At 44.5% G+C, this 20182-nt stretch overlaps 1 protein-coding gene across 2 annotated transcripts in view; it reads right to left on the bottom strand.

Annotated features, from left to right (window-relative positions):
- Nucleotides 1-20182, bottom strand: part of TMTC1 (transmembrane O-mannosyltransferase targeting cadherins 1) — a 166294-nt gene that overhangs the window by 108829 nt on the left and 37283 nt on the right. For both annotated transcript variants that reach the window (XM_054387139.1, XM_054387141.1), the window contains 2 exons: nucleotides 6018-6099; nucleotides 4953-5056 (listed from right to left, as the gene is read on the bottom strand). In XM_054387139.1, the coding sequence (XP_054243114.1) occupies nucleotides 4953-5056; nucleotides 6018-6099 (186 nt within the window). The remainder of the gene's footprint in view (nucleotides 1-4952; nucleotides 5057-6017; nucleotides 6100-20182) is intronic.

The following is a 20182-nucleotide window of genomic DNA, read 5'->3' as shown; positions in this document are numbered from 1 at the left end:
TCCAGTCCATTTATGCAGCAGATGTGGAATAAAGATTGCTTGATCTCAACTTGTGTCTCAGCTTAAATTCTACTGTTGGAATGCAAAGCCAGAAAGTAACACAGAGGGCTGTTCCCCTTTTTATTTGAAACATCAAGAAATTCCTCCAAAGCATCTTTCCCCAGTTCAGTAGATAACCAGAGCAAGCAGTTATGCTTTAAGAGGAAATCAACTTCCTACCACCTTCTGGTAGCATCAATTTGGTTAAATTTGGAGGGAAGAATCACAGAATTGTTAGGGTTGGAAGGGACCTCAAGGATCATCCAGTTCCAACACCCCTCCCATGGGCAGGGACACCTCACACTACATCAGGTTGCTTAGAGCCACATCCAGCCTGGCCTTAAAAACCTCCAGGGATGAGGCTTCTACCACCTCCTCGGGCAACCTGTTCCAGTATCTCACCACTCTCATGGTGAAAAGCTTCTTCCTAACATTCAATCTGAATCCACCCATTTCTATTTTTGCTCCATTCTCCCCCAGTCCTATCACTACCTGACACTCTAAAAAGTCCCTCACCAGCTTTTTTGTAGGCCCCCTTCAGATACTGGAAGGACACAAGAAGGTCTCCTTGGAGTTTTCTCTTTTCCAGACTGAACAACCCCAACTCTCTCAGTCTGTCCTCATAGGAGAGGAGCTCCAGCCCTCTGTTCTTCCTCATGACCCTTCTCTGGACACCTTCCAGCACCTCCAGATCTTTCCTGTAATAGGGCTCCAGAACCAGACACAGTACTCCAGGTGGGGTCTCACCAGAGTGGAGCAGAGGGGGAGAATCCCCTCCCTGGCCCTGCTGGCCACACTTCTCTTGCTGCAGCCCAGGCTCTGGCTGGCTCTCTGGGCTGCAAGTGCACACTGCTGGCTCATGTTGAGTTCCTCATCCACCACTACCCCGAAGGCCTTTTCTCCAGGGCTTCTCTCAAGCCAGACCCTGCCCAGCCTATATCAGTGCTTGGGATTACCCTGACCCAGCTGCAGGACCTCATGCGGTTGGCTTTGGTCCAGCTCTGCAGCCCATCCATGTCCCTCTGGATGGATCCCTTCCCTCCAGCTGTCAGCTAGGCTACACAGCTTGGTGCTGAGGGAGCCTCAGTGCTACTGTCCATGTCGCCAATGAAGATGTTAAACAAGACTGGTTCCAGTACTGATCCCTTGAGGGACTCTGGAGCGGTAATGGAGTGACCCTTGAGGGTCACTGGACCCCACTTGGACATGGACCCATGGACAGCCCCTCTTTGGGTGCAGCAATCAAGCCAGTTCTTTATCCACTGAGTTTTCCCTAATAAAGAAGCTCTTCTCACCCTTACAGTGCCCCGACCCAGCTGCAGGACCTTGCATTTGGTCTTGTTGAACCTCATGAGGCTGGTTTGGGCTCAGCTCTGCAGCCTGTACAGGTCCCTCTGGATGGATCCCTTCCCTCCAGCGTGTCTGCTGCACCACACAGCTTGGTGTCTGTCATTAGCAAACTTACTGAGGGTGCACTCAATGCAGCTGTCCATGTCACCAACAAAGATGGTGAATAAGACTGGTCCCAACACTGATCCCTGACAACCTAGCACGTGGCTGCGAGGAGAGGAGGCAGTGGCGACCAGCTCAGCTCTGGGCGCTGTTTTTGGTTTTCCTTTCCTTTCCTTTCTTTTCAGGAGAAAACTCCCGAAGAGGGGAGGAGGGGTAGCAGGCTCGGGTTGCCTACGTGCCTGAGCGCAGTGACGTCGCAGGGGGAGGTGTTGCCATGGAAACCGTGCGACAACCACACAGAACCCAGCTCGTGGCTGCAAGGAGAGGAGGCAACGGCGACCAGCTCAGCTCGGCCTTCTCACTGATGGGGGGAAAAAAAAAAAAAAAAAAAAAGGAAAAGGGTGGGGTGGTGAGGGTGGTTACTGAAAGATGGTTACTACCCGAACAAAGGCTAGTAGAAAAACAGTGGGCACCCAAACACAAGCATGCAGGTGTTCAGGCAGGTGGCTGCAGTGAGTACTGGAGCCTGGCACTTAATACGGAGGATGTCAGGAACAACACCTGTGTTAGGTGTGAGCAGATCAGGGATCTGATGAACATGGTGGCTGAACTAAAAGAAGAGGTGGAAAGGCTAAGAACTATAAGAGACTGCGAAAGGGAAATTTACTATTTCCATAATCTAACCTCTACAAAATCAGAACAGGGGGTAACTCTTAGTGGAGCAGGGAGTTTGATACCCTCCCATCAGCAAGCCTCTCAGCCTCCATGCAGTAACCCACATGAGCAGCGCCAATGGGAACAGGTCTCTGCCAGAAGGAAGAAATGCAAACGGAGCAAGCGTGCTGCTTTAAGCAGCACACTGCCTACAGTGCACTTACAGAATAGGTATGAGGCTCTGTAGGAGCAATATGCAGACCAAACCCATTTCATAGAGAGGTCTGCTGCCTCCCTGGTGCCCAGGTAAGGGACACTGTAGGTAAAGTTCCCAACCTTGTGAGTCCTTCAGACTACGACCCACTTCTGGTCTTTCAGGTGGGTAGTGACAATGTAACAATGAGAAGCTCACAATCAATTAAAAGAGACTTCAGAACCTTAGGGCAACTGCTTAAAGGATCAGGAGCTGAAGTTGCGTTCTCCTCTATCCTTCTAATGTCAGTGATGGACAAGGGAATATATAGGGAAGAGCCAAGAGGTCAATTCATGGCTCCGGGGCTGGTGTCATCGACAGGGCTTTGGGTTCTACAATCACAGCTCGGTTTACAAGGCACCAGAGCTGCAAACAGCTAATGGGATGCACTTGTCCCAGAGGGGGAAAAGGATCCTGGGGCAGGAATTGGCAGGGCTCATTGATAGGGCTTTAAACTAGATTTGAAGGGGGAAGGGATTAATAGTCTTCTCCTGGACAGTGACAGAGGGGCAGCTCACCAGAGGCAGAGGGATGGAGAGCTAGTGAGGGCTCTCAACTTGCTGCCCTGAGGCAAGCCACGAATGATGCACCAGGACACTCTGTGGAAATCAAGGGGAATTGGCACAAGAGGACAACAAGGCCAGCCCAGCTGAAGTGCCTCTATGCAAATGCATGCAGCTTGGGCAACAAACAGGATGAATTAAGAGCCACTGTGATGCTGGGATGCCATGACATAGTGGCTATCACTGAAACTTGGTGGTATGATACCCATGACTGGAATGCAGGGATAGACAGGTACAAGCTCTTTAGGAAGGACAGGCAGGGAAGGAGAGGAGGAGGTGTTGCCCTCTATGTCAGTGACCAGCTGGAATCAGTGGAGCTCCACCTGGGGAAGGATGATGAGCTGGTTGAGAGTGTATGGGTTAAAATTAAAGGCAAGACAGGGGAAGGAGATGTTACTGTAGGGGTCTGCTACAGGCCACCTGACCAGCAGAACCAAGCAGATGAGGCCCTCCACAGGCAAACAGAAGTGGCTTCGAGGTCACAAGCCCTGGGCCTCATGGGTGATTTCAACCACCCTGACATTTGCTGGAGGGACAACACAGCAAGGCACCAGCAATCCAGTATGTCCCTGGATTGCATAGATGACAACTTCCTCCTCCAAATGGTAGAGGAACCAACAAGAAAAGGAGCTATGCTGGACCTTGTTCTCACCAACAGGGAAGGGCTGGTAACCAATGTGAGGCTCAGAGACAGCCTTGGCTGCAGTGACCATGAAGCAGTTGAATTTAAGATCCTCAGGGCAACCAGGAGGACATATTCTAAGCTTATGACCCTAGACTTTAGGCATGCAGACTTTGATCACTTCAGGGATCTGCTGGCCAAAGTGTCGTGGGACAAAGCCCTAGAGGGAAGAGGGGCCCAGGACAGCTATGTCCAGGAGCAACGTATACCAACAAAGAGAAAAGCAGGGAAGAATGCTAGGAGGCCTGCCTGGATGAGCAAGGAGCTGCTGGACATGCTATCACTTAAAAGGAAACTCTACAAGAAGTGGAGGAAAGGACAGCTAGAATGGGGGGTATATAAGGAAGCTGCCCGAGCAGCAAGAGACCTGGTTAGGAAAGCCAAAGCACAGTTTGAATTGAATCTAGCCAGTGATCAAAGTCTGCATGCCTAAAGTCCAGGGTTGTAAGCTTGGGATATGTTCTCCTAGTTGCCCTGAGGATCTCAAAATCTATTGCTTCATGGTCACTGCAGCCAAGGTTATCCCTGAGCCTCACATTGATCAACAGCCCTTCTCTACTGGTGAGAACAAGGTCCAGTACAACACCTTTGAGAGCTAAGTGCCAGCTGCCACTGCCTTGCTGGTCTGGCCTAGCAGAGCCAGAGAGATGTCATATCAACCCACCTGAAAACATACTAGGTTCCAGGCAAGGAAAAACAATATTTTACCAAATGTAACCACTTATGTATCTTGTAAGAAAAACGTAGTGATTAAATAATAAAAAAAACTGTTAATATACATTTTGGGTTCATTGTTTTTAATTAATCCACAGCAACTCATCCTATGCTGAACCAGTGCTGCTCAGCCCTCTGAGCCACCAGAGTCCTGCCTCCCACCATCACTAATCAGCCACTGACATTCCACCAACAGGCATGGTCATCCTCTTTTCACATAAACTTCAGGTGAAGCTGACACTCTGAATGCTTTCATCCCATACCTTAGGAGCAGCTAGTTTTAAGGTTTAAGATTAGGCTGCAGTCTCTGTACTTTCCAGTCCTGTGCTCAGGCAATTAAACTATTATTTGGGCTTTGCATTAACATAAGCCTACATATTTCAGTAAGAAAGCATCTGTAACATAACTCAGAGAATGCTTTGGGGTTCAAACAATGCTGTAGCTTTCTATTCTAGGCAGAGCAATAAGGAGAAGTAGTAAGTTAAGACAATCAAACAAGTCTTCTCATTTGCCATCTGTAAAACATTTTCATGCAAGCAAAACATGATACCAAAATGACTGTCAAAGCTTTTGTAAACTTCTGTTGCCTTTGTACCTCGTCAGGAAGTACGGTGAGAATGAGGCTGGGTTGTCCTGTTCTGAAAACATTGGCATGGATCCTCCCATTATCCACAGGCGGAAATACAACACAAGAATCACCTTCAAAGAGAGCATCTTAGTTAGCAATATGCTACTAAGAAGTAAGACCTCCAGCAAATGTTTTTGTTGTGATAGCTCTCTGCTCTGTACCTAGAAGTGAACCAGCTCAGCAGGTTTTACAAAATTCAATTTTGCCACCCTACACAGAATGACCAGTGTGCCAACCCTCAGCACAGGCAGCACCCTATGTTGTTTTGTACATTACTGTATGTGCATTAATGACAGTAACTGGCATATCTGGGCTACCCACAACAAAGGCAGCATTTTGAAGGACAAATCCATTACCCTACTGTGGCTCAGACTTTGCTATTGACATCTACCTAAATCCAGAAGGGAAAGAGCATGGCTGATATCTTAACAGCTATTATGGTTCACTCATGGTGGCACAGGTGCCAGGACAAGCTCCATCACTGTTTCTCATGCTGTGTAATCTTAATATCTGGAAGGACTTCTGCAGGCTGGCACTCCTCCACCTTACTGGGAGCTACTTGTCACGGAACAAGCAAGATCTGGCTCCTCGAGCAGTATAGCAAACTGCAGACCCAGCACACCCCCACGGATGTGTTTATTTTTCCCCTGTAATGTGTCAAGTCCTGCTTGGAGCACACCAAGCAACAAGTATTTGCAGACTGAGCTTTTCTTATGACCCTTGTTGCGTCCTGCAGTGAAACTAAACCAGCATGCCACTAAAAAGTCAGCCCAGCACCAGCCAGTCCCCTTGTATTTACGGCAGGAAACACAAATGATTACATGGTTGTGTGAGCAACCACTATAAACAAAAATTTGAACTGAAAACACAGCTATGTTATTGTCTCTGCCCAGCTTAAGTTTTCTAGACTATTTTTCAAGACCATTTTATATTAAGATCTCCCATCTAAGCTTTTTAAGTCTCTTGGTATACCATCACATAATGTTAATTCTTGCCACATACACAGACATGGTCAAGTCCACTGGTACTTACATAGCTTATCACCAAAGCAGCTCTCTTCAAAAAAGGCCTTGCAATATATAAGAAATCCTGGTTGTTTTTTTCACTCAGGTAGCTGAAATAAAAGCAAAGAAATATTTGTTGAAATACTTTGAAACAGTAACTCATTTTTCAAATTGGGAAAAAACCCTGTACAGTTTCAACCATCCGAAGCCAAGGTGCAGAAATAACATCACTCTTACTCCTCAAAGTTCTTTCCACATGACTGAAGTAAAATACAGAGACCACTTCAAAATAATACACACTATCATACATTGCAGTTTCCCCACCAAAATCTAGTTTTGCTCTGGTTTGTTAGTTTTTGTTTGGTTTGATTGTTGTGGGGTTTTTAAAAGGATCAATTAACCCCTTAATCGTCAGAAAATCAATGGGTGTCTCGCTAGGATTGCTGTCTTCAGGCTACTAGAAGATTACCACCAAGCCACATTTTTAAAAGGTCACCCTAACAGGGCAATTCAATTTTCGGCCACAATTATAACACAAAAACTCCTTGTTCCCAGCCCTCTGGTCAGTCTCTGGGGATGGTAATAACTGTTTCACGAAGCTGAAGTTCTTTCATGTTTTACTTTTAAGTGTATTCTGTACACTTTAGTTGCATTTCAAGTCTGCTGACCGGTGTTATAACAATTAACTGCACAGAGACAAACACACAGGTGGCTTACTGTTGTAAGAGTGTTCATAAAAATCTTCCTGTTTCTCAATCAGTAAAATTAAGCTGTACCTGGAGCTATAGCTACACATTTATTTTAATATAGAGTAGAAGCACATGCCAAATTCCAAGCAGCTTACTTAACATAACAAATGGTGCCATACCTATGGACATTATTTCAACGATAATTCTATTCCTATTGAACCTTACAGAGGCTTGATCATCGTAATAAAGTGATAAGAAACAAAAAGAAAATATAGAAGAGACAACAGGAATATTTTAAGCATGTAGGAGCTAGAAAATGATTGAAAAAAAAGACAATTTAAAGAAGCTATAAGTATCAAGTCAACAAATTCAAAAGGAAAAACATCCGCAGGTTTCTCTGTGTAGCATACAATCTGTATCAGGATACTCTATATTTACAAAACCGCAACATTAATCACACCACTTGCATGCAAGTTACCTTTACAAGCAAGAAAGCATTATATATTTCTCCTGTGAACATCTAGCATCTTATTTCTTCTCCAGTCCTCAAGATAAGTCTATCTGATTGCTTCCACCCTTCAAGTCTTAAAAAAAAATCAAGACTGCAGCACTTCCTAATGCTGCCAAGAGTCTTTAATATCTTAATTTTTGTTCAAATTTTCTGTAGTAGGAAGTTTGCAAGCCTGGTCACCACGGCAAGATAGAGAAAAGGTTACACTGCAGACAAAAGCACTAGGGGAAAAGCCAGCCAAGAAACAGAAGCAGAGCTTAACATGAGGAAGTAAGTACATCTAGAATCACAGAATCAGGGTATCATTCATGCAGGAAGGACGCTCTGAAATCTTCAAGCACAGCCATTTCACCACTCCAAGTCCGTTACTGCACCATGTCCCCAGGCATCAGATATCAATGGCTTTTAAACACATCCAGAGATGGTGAATCCATTACCTTCCTGTGCTAGTGCCACACAAACTTTTCCAAGAAAAATTTTCCTAATGTCCAGTGTAACCCTTCCCTGGCACAGCTTGAGGCCATTCCCTCTCCTTCTGTCATTAGTTACTTGTGAGAAGAGCCCTGAGCCTACCTCTCTGCAGCCTCATTTCAGGTAGCTGTAGAGAGCAATGAGATCTCCCTTCAGCCTCCTTTTTTGCAGACTAACCAGCCCCAGATCCCTTAGCCTCCCCTCACAGGCCTTGTTCTTCAGCCCCTCACCAGCTCAGTGCCCTTCTCTGTCCCAGCTCCTGCCCCTCGGTGTCCTTCCTGTGCTGCAGTGCCCAGAGCTGAGCACAGCACAGGAGGTGCAGCCTCACCCGTGCCGAGTACAGAGGGACAATCACTTCCCTGCTCCTGCTGTACAGACTACTGCTAATGCAGGCCAGGATGTCAGTGGCTTTCTTGGCCACCTGGGCACACTGCTGGCTCATTAAATATCTAGGTGCTCTCCACTAAATTACTGTTCTTCAGAAAACTTTACCTGTGCTGTGATTAAAACTTTGGAACCAAACCACACATTGTAAAGCAAGCCAGATGACTTTCAGTCTTTGGTGTCTACTTACTTAGAAAAGTTAATATTTAAGCACCAAGTCTGACTTAAATGTCAGACCAGTCTTCAAGGACTGAACTCTGGAAAGTGCAAAGTTTTTTCAGCTCCTACTGACTTTCACCAGGCTCCAGAAAGTACAAGTGAGATGAAACTAAGCTTTCACCTTTCTCTTTCTATGAAAGGTCAGGCTGGCCTTCAAGTGTTCACCGTGGCACAGCTCCAAAACTCAGCAGAGCCCAAAGGAAAGGCTCTCAGTGACTTTAATAGCGTTTAGATCCAACCCCAGCCATTTCTTCCCTACTGTTATTTTTTTGGGAACTCACTCACCTTGTGACTTGCAACAGGAACAGAATAATGGGTGGAGGAAGGAGAGTCTTCTGTTAATCACATTGCCTGACTTTTCAGGAGCCTGTTGTCACTTGCTTGTAGTTTTAACTAGCTACAACACTTCGGGCACAAAATTTCCATGGTAAATATCTGCTTTAGGTCAAATTATTCTGGTAAAGGACCAACCAGAACAGTTCATCTTTTTCTTCAAGACTTGATTAAGAAGAGCACTTTTATCAGTGTCAAGAAGTCTGCCAACTTCATCCTTGAGAAACTGCATCACTTCTTATACCATCTAAGACTCACGAGGTGGCTGTCATCTCCATACTATCTGTTTGCCACCCTCCAGAACAGCCACCCGTGATCAGACAAGCTACATGAACCGGTGGCAGTGCCTGTGGGGAGGTGGGGACATGCAGTCCCCACTATTTTGCCATGCTCAGCAGGAATATGGCTTTTAACAGAAGAAGTTTCCACCAAATTGTTCCAGCTGGAACAACTGCTAGGGCTGTTTGTAAAAGCAGCCCTTCAGCAAGAAGGGTAAACTTCATTTTAGGCTGCTGAGAGCCAGAAAAAAGTGCATCTGTATTTTGGGGTCTTGCAAATACTGATCTAGGTCTGAACACCACCATAGCACATAGAGGAACCCTCATTATTACCATCCCTCTGGTCTCTCAAGCCTGGCCTGAGGAGAAAAAAGCCAGAAAATTAATGTAAACGGAAGGCAGCAGTTGCTCTTTCATCCTTGACAATCCAGTGCAGGAACACTTAGTCTTTAAACACCTTGAATTTCACTTTTTTTTTGTTTGCCTATGAGTAATTAAAATGCTGTCCACATCTTGCACCTTCCTTGCAGCAAGTATAATACCATGTAAGCTACTCAAGGCATGAGTTCATCTGCAAGTCAAAGTTAATGTGAAGTGCTCCACTAAATTGCAGGTTAGCTCCGGCCACTGCAGAGCTGGCCTTTGAAAGCATTTCAGAACATTCTGAGAGGCCCCTCAAGGTTTATCTTGGAGCAGTTACATCTCCAGGAAAACAAACAGACAAAAAAATCCCCAAATGAACAAAAAACCCAAACCAACAAGCCACAAACAACCAAACCCACACTGACATCAACTGCAGCAAACAGGAATGAAAGCAACAAGTAATTGCAAATGAATGAAGCCAGAAGTTCAGACAGCCCTGAGCTTTCTGATACTTTCCTCAATTGCTCTTGCTACTTTGCAGCTGCAGTTGTTAATGAACTGTCGTGGAAAGTACCAATTAAAAAGCAACTCCCTTTCCATTTTGAGAAAGCTGCTGTCCTGCTAACATGATTCCTCGTTTGGTAATCTAGCTATCTACTCATCTGTCTTGGGTTAAGCAGACAAAAAGCTATTTTACTGTGCCCCACAAAGTAGTAAAATATAAATGCTCTCACAGAATTGGAAGCTTAAATGGAAATACTATTCACAAATATACACAAAACACACAAATTCATATTCAGCCTCGGCCCAGTTCTCCACCTGGTCTTTTCCAAAACTTCACTAGGCCAAAACCTTCCAAAACTTTCCCCCCGACCAGGCCAAAAGCCAGGCCCTAAATCCCTGCCCTGCTTCCCCCATTCCTCCTTGCCCTCCCCCTGCCCAACCTAGGCCAAATTGTATAGCATGAAATTCGCTACACAGCCAAGGCTGCAGAAAGGCCCCAAAATACCAAACCAGATAAAATGGCCAATGCAGTGGGAGCAGACAGTGGGAGAAATGGGCAGAGTAGACAGTAATGTCTGTTTATATAGGTGGGTGCAGGCTGATGAGAATGAAATAATCAAGATGACACTTTCCTGTGCCCACCCCTTTGTACCCTCTGGTACTCCTGGAGGACTTTTTTTTTCCTCTATGGTTTTTAAATCCATAACAGCATCAGATCAACCTGTAGCAATGGAATAAATGTATGGGTTACGCTCCACACATCAAAGTTTTTCAAGAACCTCATGGCTTCCAGTGTAACTCACTGAGGCTACTGCTTGTTTCAGGGAAGGTAACTAGTAAAACACCTCATGTCTGGTGCAGGTGAAAAAAAATCCACAGTTTATGTATTAAAATCAAAATGAACTGCAAATGGGAGCTGGGTAAGGAAGTTTGCTGAATGTCAGTGACACACAGCATATAAAATGCAGCAGCATTTTACAGGTAAAACTGGAGCTTGCAAATACATCTAAAGTTACACTGAGCTTTGCTCAGACAACCTTAAGATCAGCCAAAGCTTTTCACTTGTTTTCTAGCTAGGACAACCAAAGAAGCTACTATTACAACAGTTTAACTGTTTTGTACATGTTTTAAACATCTGCCTTGAATAAAGTTATTTACAGGTCAGATTTCCATGCATTTGTGAACTACACCAGGCTGCCAAACATCCTCCTGTTCATGGCAGCCACACCCTATCATCTTGAGCAGTGTAATGTGGCTCCCCAAGCCAAAACACACATACACATGCATTCATTCCCACATGACAGCAGGCTTGGGATGTATGTAGAAAAATTGTATTGATGGTACTGCAGCAAAATACTACCTCCAGAGCAAGCAAACATTTCAAGGTGTGGGTCTCCCATTCACAATGAAATGGTAAAATTAAGGGAAGGATATCCACATCACTAGTTTTGCTAAATGAGTGTGAAAAGAGCCCATTTGGGCTGAAGTTCTGCCTCTGCTTTGTGCCAGCTTTCCCATAAATTGCCTATTTACTATCTTTTAAAGGCCTTTCAGGAACATTCTCTGAAGCAACCAGAATCACAACAAATAGTAAATCCAAGAAATGCTTAATAATGCAGGGACTTCTCTCCCACAGTTCAAAGGGAGGCCAAGACAGATATTTGGCAGCTCCAGCTTCCTGGAAAGCACAGCTCATCCTGAAATCAATTACATCATCAGGGCCCTCAGAGATTTTATAATTGAAGCCAGCAGCATAGGTGGCCTAGTAAAACTCAATACCATGCAGTTTACAGGAATGTAAACTTTTCTGGTACCAGATGGACTCTGTGTTAATCAAAACAAACCTAAGAAGCAAGCAGCTTTTTAAATTTGCCTGTACCACTGGAGGCATCACAGAATGGAGCAGGGCAGCTGCTCAGCTGCTGTTCCTTGCCACAGCTGTTTGAGCTACTGCAAACCAGTATTGGAACACACTGACCCCACACTGCAGCTGACTCAGCTTTCGTATAAAACATGAACTTCCTCTCTGAAAGCTTTCTCAAGGGACAAACAAACAGTTAAGATGTATTATGGATGCTCACCATCAGAGACATCTAAAAGACTGTTGTAGGTTAGGAGAAATTAATAGTTAACTGGTATAACCATAAAGGAAAGTCCTCCAAAGGTCAGAGTGTCCCAAGGGGATGGACAGTTTGTCCCAGGATATTGTAATCTGTTATTCTATTCCATTTCCTGTATCTCACTATTTAAGGCAGCTGTGGCAGTTTAGGCTGGGTGCGCCCTGCCACTGCTGCATGAGACACACCTCTGGTGTCCTGGGTGCCCACCCAATAGGGGTGGACACAGGAAACGACGTATTTCTACCCATAAATCCTGCGCCCTATAAATCCATCTGCAAAGCCATTATCTTTCTTTTTCTTCCCTCTCTGCTCCCGTGGGAGATGCTCTCTCATCGGGTAACGGCCACTTAGGCCTGTCTAGGCGTAATGCCAGGAGGAGAATGGAGGTGGGGGGGGGGGGCAGTCTCAGACCTGGCCAGCCTGAGACTTGCCTAGCAGTGGGAGGGGGAAGAAAGAGCCCTGGGGGTTTTGGGTAGACCCTCAGGTGGGAAGAAGGGAAGGACTGGGAAGCCTTTGGGAATTCTGTGAGGGGTTCTGTATGCTTTGGGATACTCTTTGACGCTATGCTTTGTAGTTTTCTGTAGTTTCACTAATCGCTTTTCCATTTAAACTTTCCATCACTCTCCAATCCCTTTGTGTGAGTCTCATTCTTTTGTCCCTTCTTGGGGCAAAAGAGGATCTGTCTGGCCCCAAACCAGTACAGGAGCGTACAGCTAATCTCTTTCTCTTCTCTCCCTGTTTCAGGAAGAGCACATGCCTTATGGCTTGTGGGGCAGTGGCTTTCTCCTGGCCTTGGCCAGCAGGGAATTTCCAGCTATGCCACAGGGCATGTCAAAGCCTGTGGTAGGCCTAGGTGTAGTCTTGGGGGGTGAGGGGGGGAGGGCAGTGTGGCTGCTCTTGGGCCTGCTGAGGCTCAGGGGGTGGAGGTTTCTGGAAGGCTCTGGAAGGTTTTGGCCTGGTAGGCCCAGGTGAAGGATTGAGCCTCGTTTGTGAATGTAATCCTTCTACACGAATATCTTTTGTATATATTTGTAAATAGAATTTCCCTTTAAACATCCAATCAGTATGGAGCCTTTTTATCTTACTCCTTGGGGAGCAGTAAACATCTTTTCTGTTCTTTTGCCCTGCGCAGCTCTTGGCTCATAAACCAGGACAGCGACCAAGGTAAATATGCTGTAGAACAAGCTTTGGTGTTTCAAGAGCTTGTTATGGCTGTGAGAAGATCATTGCTCCCATGTGTATTCTTCTCAGGAAGCAGATCCAACTTCCAGCAACCAGGAGTTTGAACTAGCACTTTCAAAACCCTAATATTAAAGGAAGATGTTAGAAGGATGAGTATAAAAGCAAGAATATTAACTTAATTATTCATAATAAGGCATCTCTAGCCCATTTTTAAACTTAGAGGCAGCTATTTTAAGTGAATGTCAAAGCCAGATGGACACACACTTCCAAACCACTCTGACAGACTCCTCTACTGAGAATGTACAAGTTTTAGAGGAGCCACAGGAGTCAATGTTCTTAAAAGTCCTTTCCAAACAAAATAATTCTATGATTCTATAACTTCCTTATAATCTGTCCAATCTTATATTGGAGAAGTAACATTTCAACCTCCTTGAGGACAACCATTGAAGGACAAGAGTATGTGATATCTCAGGGAGAAAATCCATCACGGGGCAAAAAAAACTGAATAAAAGAAAGAAAGAAAACAACACATTGCAGGCATATCCGAATTTTCAACTTGCTTTAAATACCTGTCAATGCAGAGAAGAAAACACCTGGCATAGTCATAGGTTTTGCAAGGGAAAAGAAAGTAAACCCCTCCTACTTCCTTCTTTAGGAGCAGTCTTGGCATTCTCTGCCACATACGTGTGGCATCCTTGCTCATTATCACCCCGGAGAGCCTTAAGCCGCAGCCACCAGTGCCCACACAGACCCTCATGCATAAACACACACAAGCAGAAGCTGGATCACCAATTCTTTAGGCAGCCACGGGGAGATTTTATGAAAGGCACAACTGTTTGAACTCACTTCCACTGATAATGTCACATATTCTTCATGTACATTTTCAGTTGTGGCCACATTTGAAGTTCTTCCTGTTTATTGGATTTTTGGGGAAAGCAGAGCAGGGCATAACTACATTGGCACACACAGCAGAGAAGGTGATCCCCGTTGTGGCTTTTCCTTGTTCTTTTTAGGCAAGACAAACCTTATTCTGTGTGGACACCCTGATCTAGTTGAGGATGCCCCTGCTTATTGCAGAAGGGCTTGCACTAGATGACCTTTGGAGGTCCCTTCTAACCCAGGCCATTCTGTGTTTCTAGGATGAAAGTAGAGGAAGAAAACTGGAAGGAACAGGGAATGGAGGAGAGAGACACAGTTAAGTTATCACAAATATAAAGAGAAAAAAAAGAAAGCAGCAAAATGGAGTTAACAGGTAAAAGATGTGACCAGGAAGATGAAATAGGGCTTCCCTTCTTAGGAGACATTCTACCAATGCAAGGAGAAGACAAGGTAGAGGAAGGCTAACAGGGAAAATAAGACCTCATCAAAGCACGGCCACCTTCCACCAGATCTCAGGAAACCAAAGCACCATGCCTGCAATTTATAGCTTCCATTGATCTAAGCCATTATATTTTCTCTGCACACCCGAGGCACTGAAATTCACCATCAGGCTCATTTTTCCCTGTCCGAGACCAGTTAAGGGCTGGTATAGGGGTAGGTATTTTAAGCAACTGCAGCTTTGGCTACTCCACACAATCAACTGCAAACCCCTGTTTTCAGCTGCTTGTTTTGACAAGCTTTATTCAGTCAGGCTGAAACTTGTGTCAAGCTGAAACTGTTTTCTTCCTGAAAAGTTTTAGGTAAAACAGTTAGGCTGTTCCTGAAAAAGCAATTAGCAAGATTTGCCTGCATCAACTAAATTGTACAACTACTTCACTTAGAAAATCTACTGTGGAGCAGGGCTTTGATAGTTAGTGGAGGAACTGCAAAGTGCTCCTGTTCTTGCTTTCAGTGACAACTCACTCTGCTTCTCAGTACAACCACTAGGTGGAGGGACAAAATCTCCGTTCACAATGCTTACTACAGGTTTATATCAATTCCCCAGGGTCTCTAGCCCTACCAAACACCACCTAGCAGGACCCTACAGGAACAGCATCACTCTCCTTGCATTGCTCCTATACAGCCACTGAAATGGGAGACTCTCTCTTGGGCAATGCCTGCATCCAAACCAGAAGAGGCTACTTGCTTGGACTGCAGAGGTCTGAAAATTTGTGTCTGAAGAAAACGCTATGTGAGGAAGAGAAGTAAAAAAGGAGACAGAAGAGGAAGGCACAAAAAGGAAAAGGAGGGGAAGAAAGAGAAGTCAGGAAGGAGAGAATGGAAGCAAAAGATGGAGATACATGGAAATATTTAGACTTCTGCTGATGTCAGAGATCCAGTGGCAGTATCCAAGAAATCTGGCACCGCTGAAGCTCAATTCAGTTCCATCCCCAGCAAGCACTCAAGAGCTAGACTGCAGCACTAAAGACAGGAAAGAGCCTGCCTTCCCCAGGGCAGCTCTACTTAAGAAAGCAGCTTTCAATGAACCAATCTAGCATGAGCAGATGGACCCAAAAACACAGGGGATTCCTACTGCTGCCTTTGTGTGTTTGCATGGAACAGAGCTGGCTGCCCTCAAATACAGCCTGCCCCAAATCACAGCATGGCATCCACCAGCCACACTTGCTCTGCAGGTCCAGCCTTGGTAAAGCAGCCGCTTGCAAACCCACTACACACAGACATGGAGTGTTGGGGTCTGCAAGGTATCTAAAACATGCTCATTTCACCACAAAAATCTAGCTGATTCACCAACTTTTATGTGAAAAGGGAAGGAGGTTATCCTGCAGTCATGCACAAGACTCCATTACAGTGAATGGGAATTATTGAGGTGGGAATCCAGTGTCAGAATAAAAACTGTCAAGTGTGCCACAACAAAGGCAGAGGCCTGCTGTGTTGCTTTGAGGGTCTCCATAATGCTTTTCATGTCAGCAAACACACACTGGTCCAACTTGTCTGCTAATACACAGAAGGAACCACAGTGGCCTATACATAATGGCTTTTTGCCATTGTCTTTGCCTAAGATCCTAAGAAAACTTCTAAAGACATTTAAAAATTGGATAAAATTAACACAGGACAGAAGAAGACAAATAAATCCATTCAGGTCAGAGAAAGCACACAGGAATCAATGTCTGTTTCTGGCAAGCTCCTGCCCTCCACACAGAAGAAAGATACATACCTAAAAGTAGAAAATAATACATACCACTGCCAGCAACAGCAAACCACCCTGGATTCAGAAACAGTGGCAAGAAAAGATCAAATAAGGAATGGGGGGGGGGGGAAAAAAGCCTCCAAAGGTAAGAGGACAAAACAGAAACCATCATGTTCAGGCAGTCTATCTACTACAAACACACAGCACCAGCCCCCAAAAAGTGCAGTGACAACTCTGAGCAGCACAGTCCAGTGGCAAATATGCTAACCAGAGGCAGGAGCCGAAGCACCCAGTCCTGAAGCAGGGATGGATGCATTTGTCCCTGCCACTACATGGTATGGAACATGGAGGACATGCTGGGAATAGAAAAGAGCTCCCCTAGAGAAAAGGACCATCAAGTCCTCCCTCCTCCATGCAACAGCCCTTAAAAAAAAAGTGACAGGCAGTGATGTGAAGCATAAGGACAGTGAAGGGTCAAGCTGGTCCAAATCCCAGCTCCTGAAACAACACTCTAATGAATTGAACTAACTTACTGATACATACTTTAACTTGAAGAATTTGGGGGGAAAAGCACACTTGTACAGTGGAGCCTGCTCTCAATCAGGGCAAAGGCTGTTGTATTACTCCTTAAATCTGTTTGCTGGACTGAATCGTATTAAGTCATTATTTGGAATCAACACTAACAGAAACTTTTTACATTGCTTAGAGAGGTCCATCATGTTTTAGTAATGAGCATTTCTGGTAGATCCAGCTGGCAGGGGAAAGTGGTAAGTTAAAAGTCTGGTTTCAGAAGGAAATGTGAGAACTACTGGTAAAGAAATGTGGGGACAAAGTAAGTGCCTCAAACTGCCTGCAAATGAAGCCTGAAGAGTACTGCTTTACTTCAAAATCTGCTTGGTTTTGAATTTTTTTTAATTTGTCCCTAATTTACTTGCAATTTGAAACTATTTGTCAAATTCAATTTAAAATGCCATTTTCCACCTAATTGGAGAGTAGGGAAGAATCATGCAGCCACAGTTTGAGTCCTTGACTTTGAAACAAGACAGAAATAGGAGCAGTTATCACACCACTATGATGGGGCAGTGGGACCGTGGACCTTCAGCAGAATACAGCAGAGTGTGTATGAGGAGCCCTAATGTCAAGAACCACTAATTTATTAATTTCTAGAAAGAAACAGTAAGTGATAATGAGAAAGTAAGTTAAAACAAGGGATAGGTAAAATTTGAGTCGGGTTGTCATGGGCTGAGTTGAACCTGCTGCTGTTATTCATACCATGCTACAGTCATGCCAGCTTCAAAAATGGAAGTGCTGGCTGGAGCAAAGTGTGATGAGGCTTGAAGTTCAGATTGCAACGTGGGAGGCTTCCTGTTGTGGTCGCTGCTTCTTGGATGTTGTCTTTCTGCCGGGATGGCAGTGGGGCAAGGAAAGATGGGGGAGCATTTTTCTGGCTTGGGGTTTTGGCTTGCTTGCTTCTGCTTGCTGATGCTTTGTGCTGTGCTTGTTCTGCCAACAGGCTAAGGAAATTGCACATTTTGTACCCTGTTTATCTGATTTTGTTCAGTAAATCTCACTTTTTTGTCTTAATCCCAAGCTTTTCTGTGTTACTTTTCCCTCACTTCTGTGTTGGGCAAACAGACAGACTAACACACTGGTTAGGTTTGACCCATTTTTTCCTGATTTAAACCTTTACAGGGGTACGTTCATGCATTTGATAAACTTCCCTTCTCCTCCTCCTCTGGCTGCTTCTGCTTTAGGACAGCAAGCTCTGAGGGCTGGGTTAAAGGGGCACGTTAGCACAGACGTTTTGGGAGCAGGTAGTGTGCAAGGAGAAAGCAAGAGCTAGTGTATGAGGCATTACTGCTGAGTTTGCTTGGTGTTAATGAAGACCGAAAAGCTTGAAGATGCCCTCTAAATCGAGAAGGGTTATAAACCTATTCATTTACACTGAAAATTTGGCCAAGTTCACAAAGTAGAAAGCGATGGTCCTAGTTTGGACACACAGGCTGTGTGTCAAAAGCCATATCGTCCTCAAACCAAAGCTTGGTCTGTTTTCCACAAACTTTTCCTTCAAAATAAAATCTATGCATCAGCTGCTTAAAAAACAGTTTACTGGATGTCAATGCTAAATATTTCAGGAAGAAGCTATTTCCTTTCCCGAAAATTCTTAATCTGACATTTGATCTGGCATGTGCCTTTGCTTCTGTGAGACTAAATAAAGCAACCTATAAATATGTCACAGCCAGCTCCAAATAATAAGTAAATAAATAAACCCCAAAAAAACACACAAAATCAAACCAACCAAACAATTCACCATTTTCTTCTTCACTATTTTCTTATTCGGAAATGGTCTGCTGTTTTTAACCTCCTCTAAAATAGCTTGTTCTTTTTAAACAGGAATGGCACCTGTCTGCTGGCAATGTAGTAAAAAAGCAAAGTAACATCCTGCAGAGCTGGGATCCCTTCAGAGAAACTTCTTCATGTTTGCAATCAAATGACACTCAGTGCCAAAGTCACAGAGCAACACAGAAAGAATCTGAAAGAAGACAATTCCAAAATTGGCAACAAGTTACTTCTTTTGTCAGGAGCCCTGTAAGTCAACTGCGTCTGTGCTGTTACTGTTAACATGAAATACCAAACACTGTGCATCCAACAACGTTTCTCTCTGTTGCTTTTCCACACAATCATCTACACACAAATCCTTAAATTCTTCAAATCAAAATTGAACCTATTCTTTCATCACAGGGCACTCATGGTTGGTTATGGCAGGGTTCATCTGTGAAAAATAAAAATTAAAAATCCAAGATAGCCAGTAAAAATTAATGGCTTTCTTTAAATGGATTTCCTCCATAAAGCTATTCTTTATATCTCATCCAGCCAGAAAATAAATGGTAAAAGCCAAAAGCACATCAATAAAAGAATAATTCTGACACTTGGCAGAAGTAGAAAAAATAATTGCATTTTATCCTATTTTGACCACAACTCAGTATCATCTATTGCCAGAAAAATAAGACCACAAATATTCCAGTCTTCTTTAAGACACTAGGATGTTTGCTTTGAATTGCACTGGCAACTTCCAAAAATAAGCAATAGCAAGACACCTACATGGTTTTGTAGCCTCCATCTCCACAGAACAGGATTTAAATTCTGATATTTAAAAGCTTGGCAAGCATGAAGTTCCTGCATAGTGAAGCTTATGGGATGTTGCACTCAGCCAAAAATACAAGCAGCTTTCCCCTGGGGATTTTTCAGGAGGCTGTGACACATCCCCCAACCACAAATTTTAACAAGATGAGGCTGGAGCTGACACCCAGTAATGCTAAGATTTGCAGGAACAACCAAACCTTCCCATACAAAGAATAGCCTCTCTTCCCCATACAACCCACAACAGAGGGCACTTGTTTGGCTTGACGGAAACCCACAAAAATGTCTCATGAAGTTCATACAAGGCTCTGGCCATAGTTTGGATTGTTCTGGCAAGCTGCTATCAAAAACACTTTAACAAGGTCCTCTCATCACCTCCACAGCCCCACCATGCAATGCATCTCCACATGTCAAAGGCACAATCTCTCTGGCTACCATGTGGGGTATTCTCTAGCATCACACATGTTCCATAAGCCAGCCAAAAGGAAGCGTGGGCAGACAGGACCTAGTGTGCAAGAGAAAGAGCCACACATTGTGGGAAAGGTAGGTCCCTCAGAGGATGCTTGTCTGGACTCCAAACAGCAACAGGATCTGATCAAAAATGATCCAGATGTCCAGACAAGAAGATGCAAGAGATGGAGGAGAGAAAAGGGGAGAAGGTGTATCTGAGCTACCACAAACACAGCTGTTCATTCTTAAAGGATTTGCAGGACATCACTGCTGCACAGGTGCATGGACACATCCAGGACCTTGGTCTCGAAGGACATCAAAAGAATTGCTATGGAAGAACAGCAGCGCAGCCTCTGTTCGTAGCATGGCAGCAGTCCCATAGCAGCTGAAGCAGGAGAACCAATTCCAAATTCACTCATAAAGAACGCCTAGGACAAGCAGTGCTGCAGCAAAAATGATCTACAGACTCTTGCACAGATTT

This window comes from Indicator indicator, chromosome 14 (genome assembly GCF_027791375.1).
Source record: "Indicator indicator isolate 239-I01 chromosome 14, UM_Iind_1.1, whole genome shotgun sequence".
In the NCBI taxonomy this organism is placed as follows: Eukaryota; Metazoa; Chordata; class Aves; order Piciformes; family Indicatoridae; genus Indicator; species Indicator indicator.
Note: the sequence above shows the minus strand (reverse complement) of the source record. Positions and strands in the feature narration are given on the sequence as shown.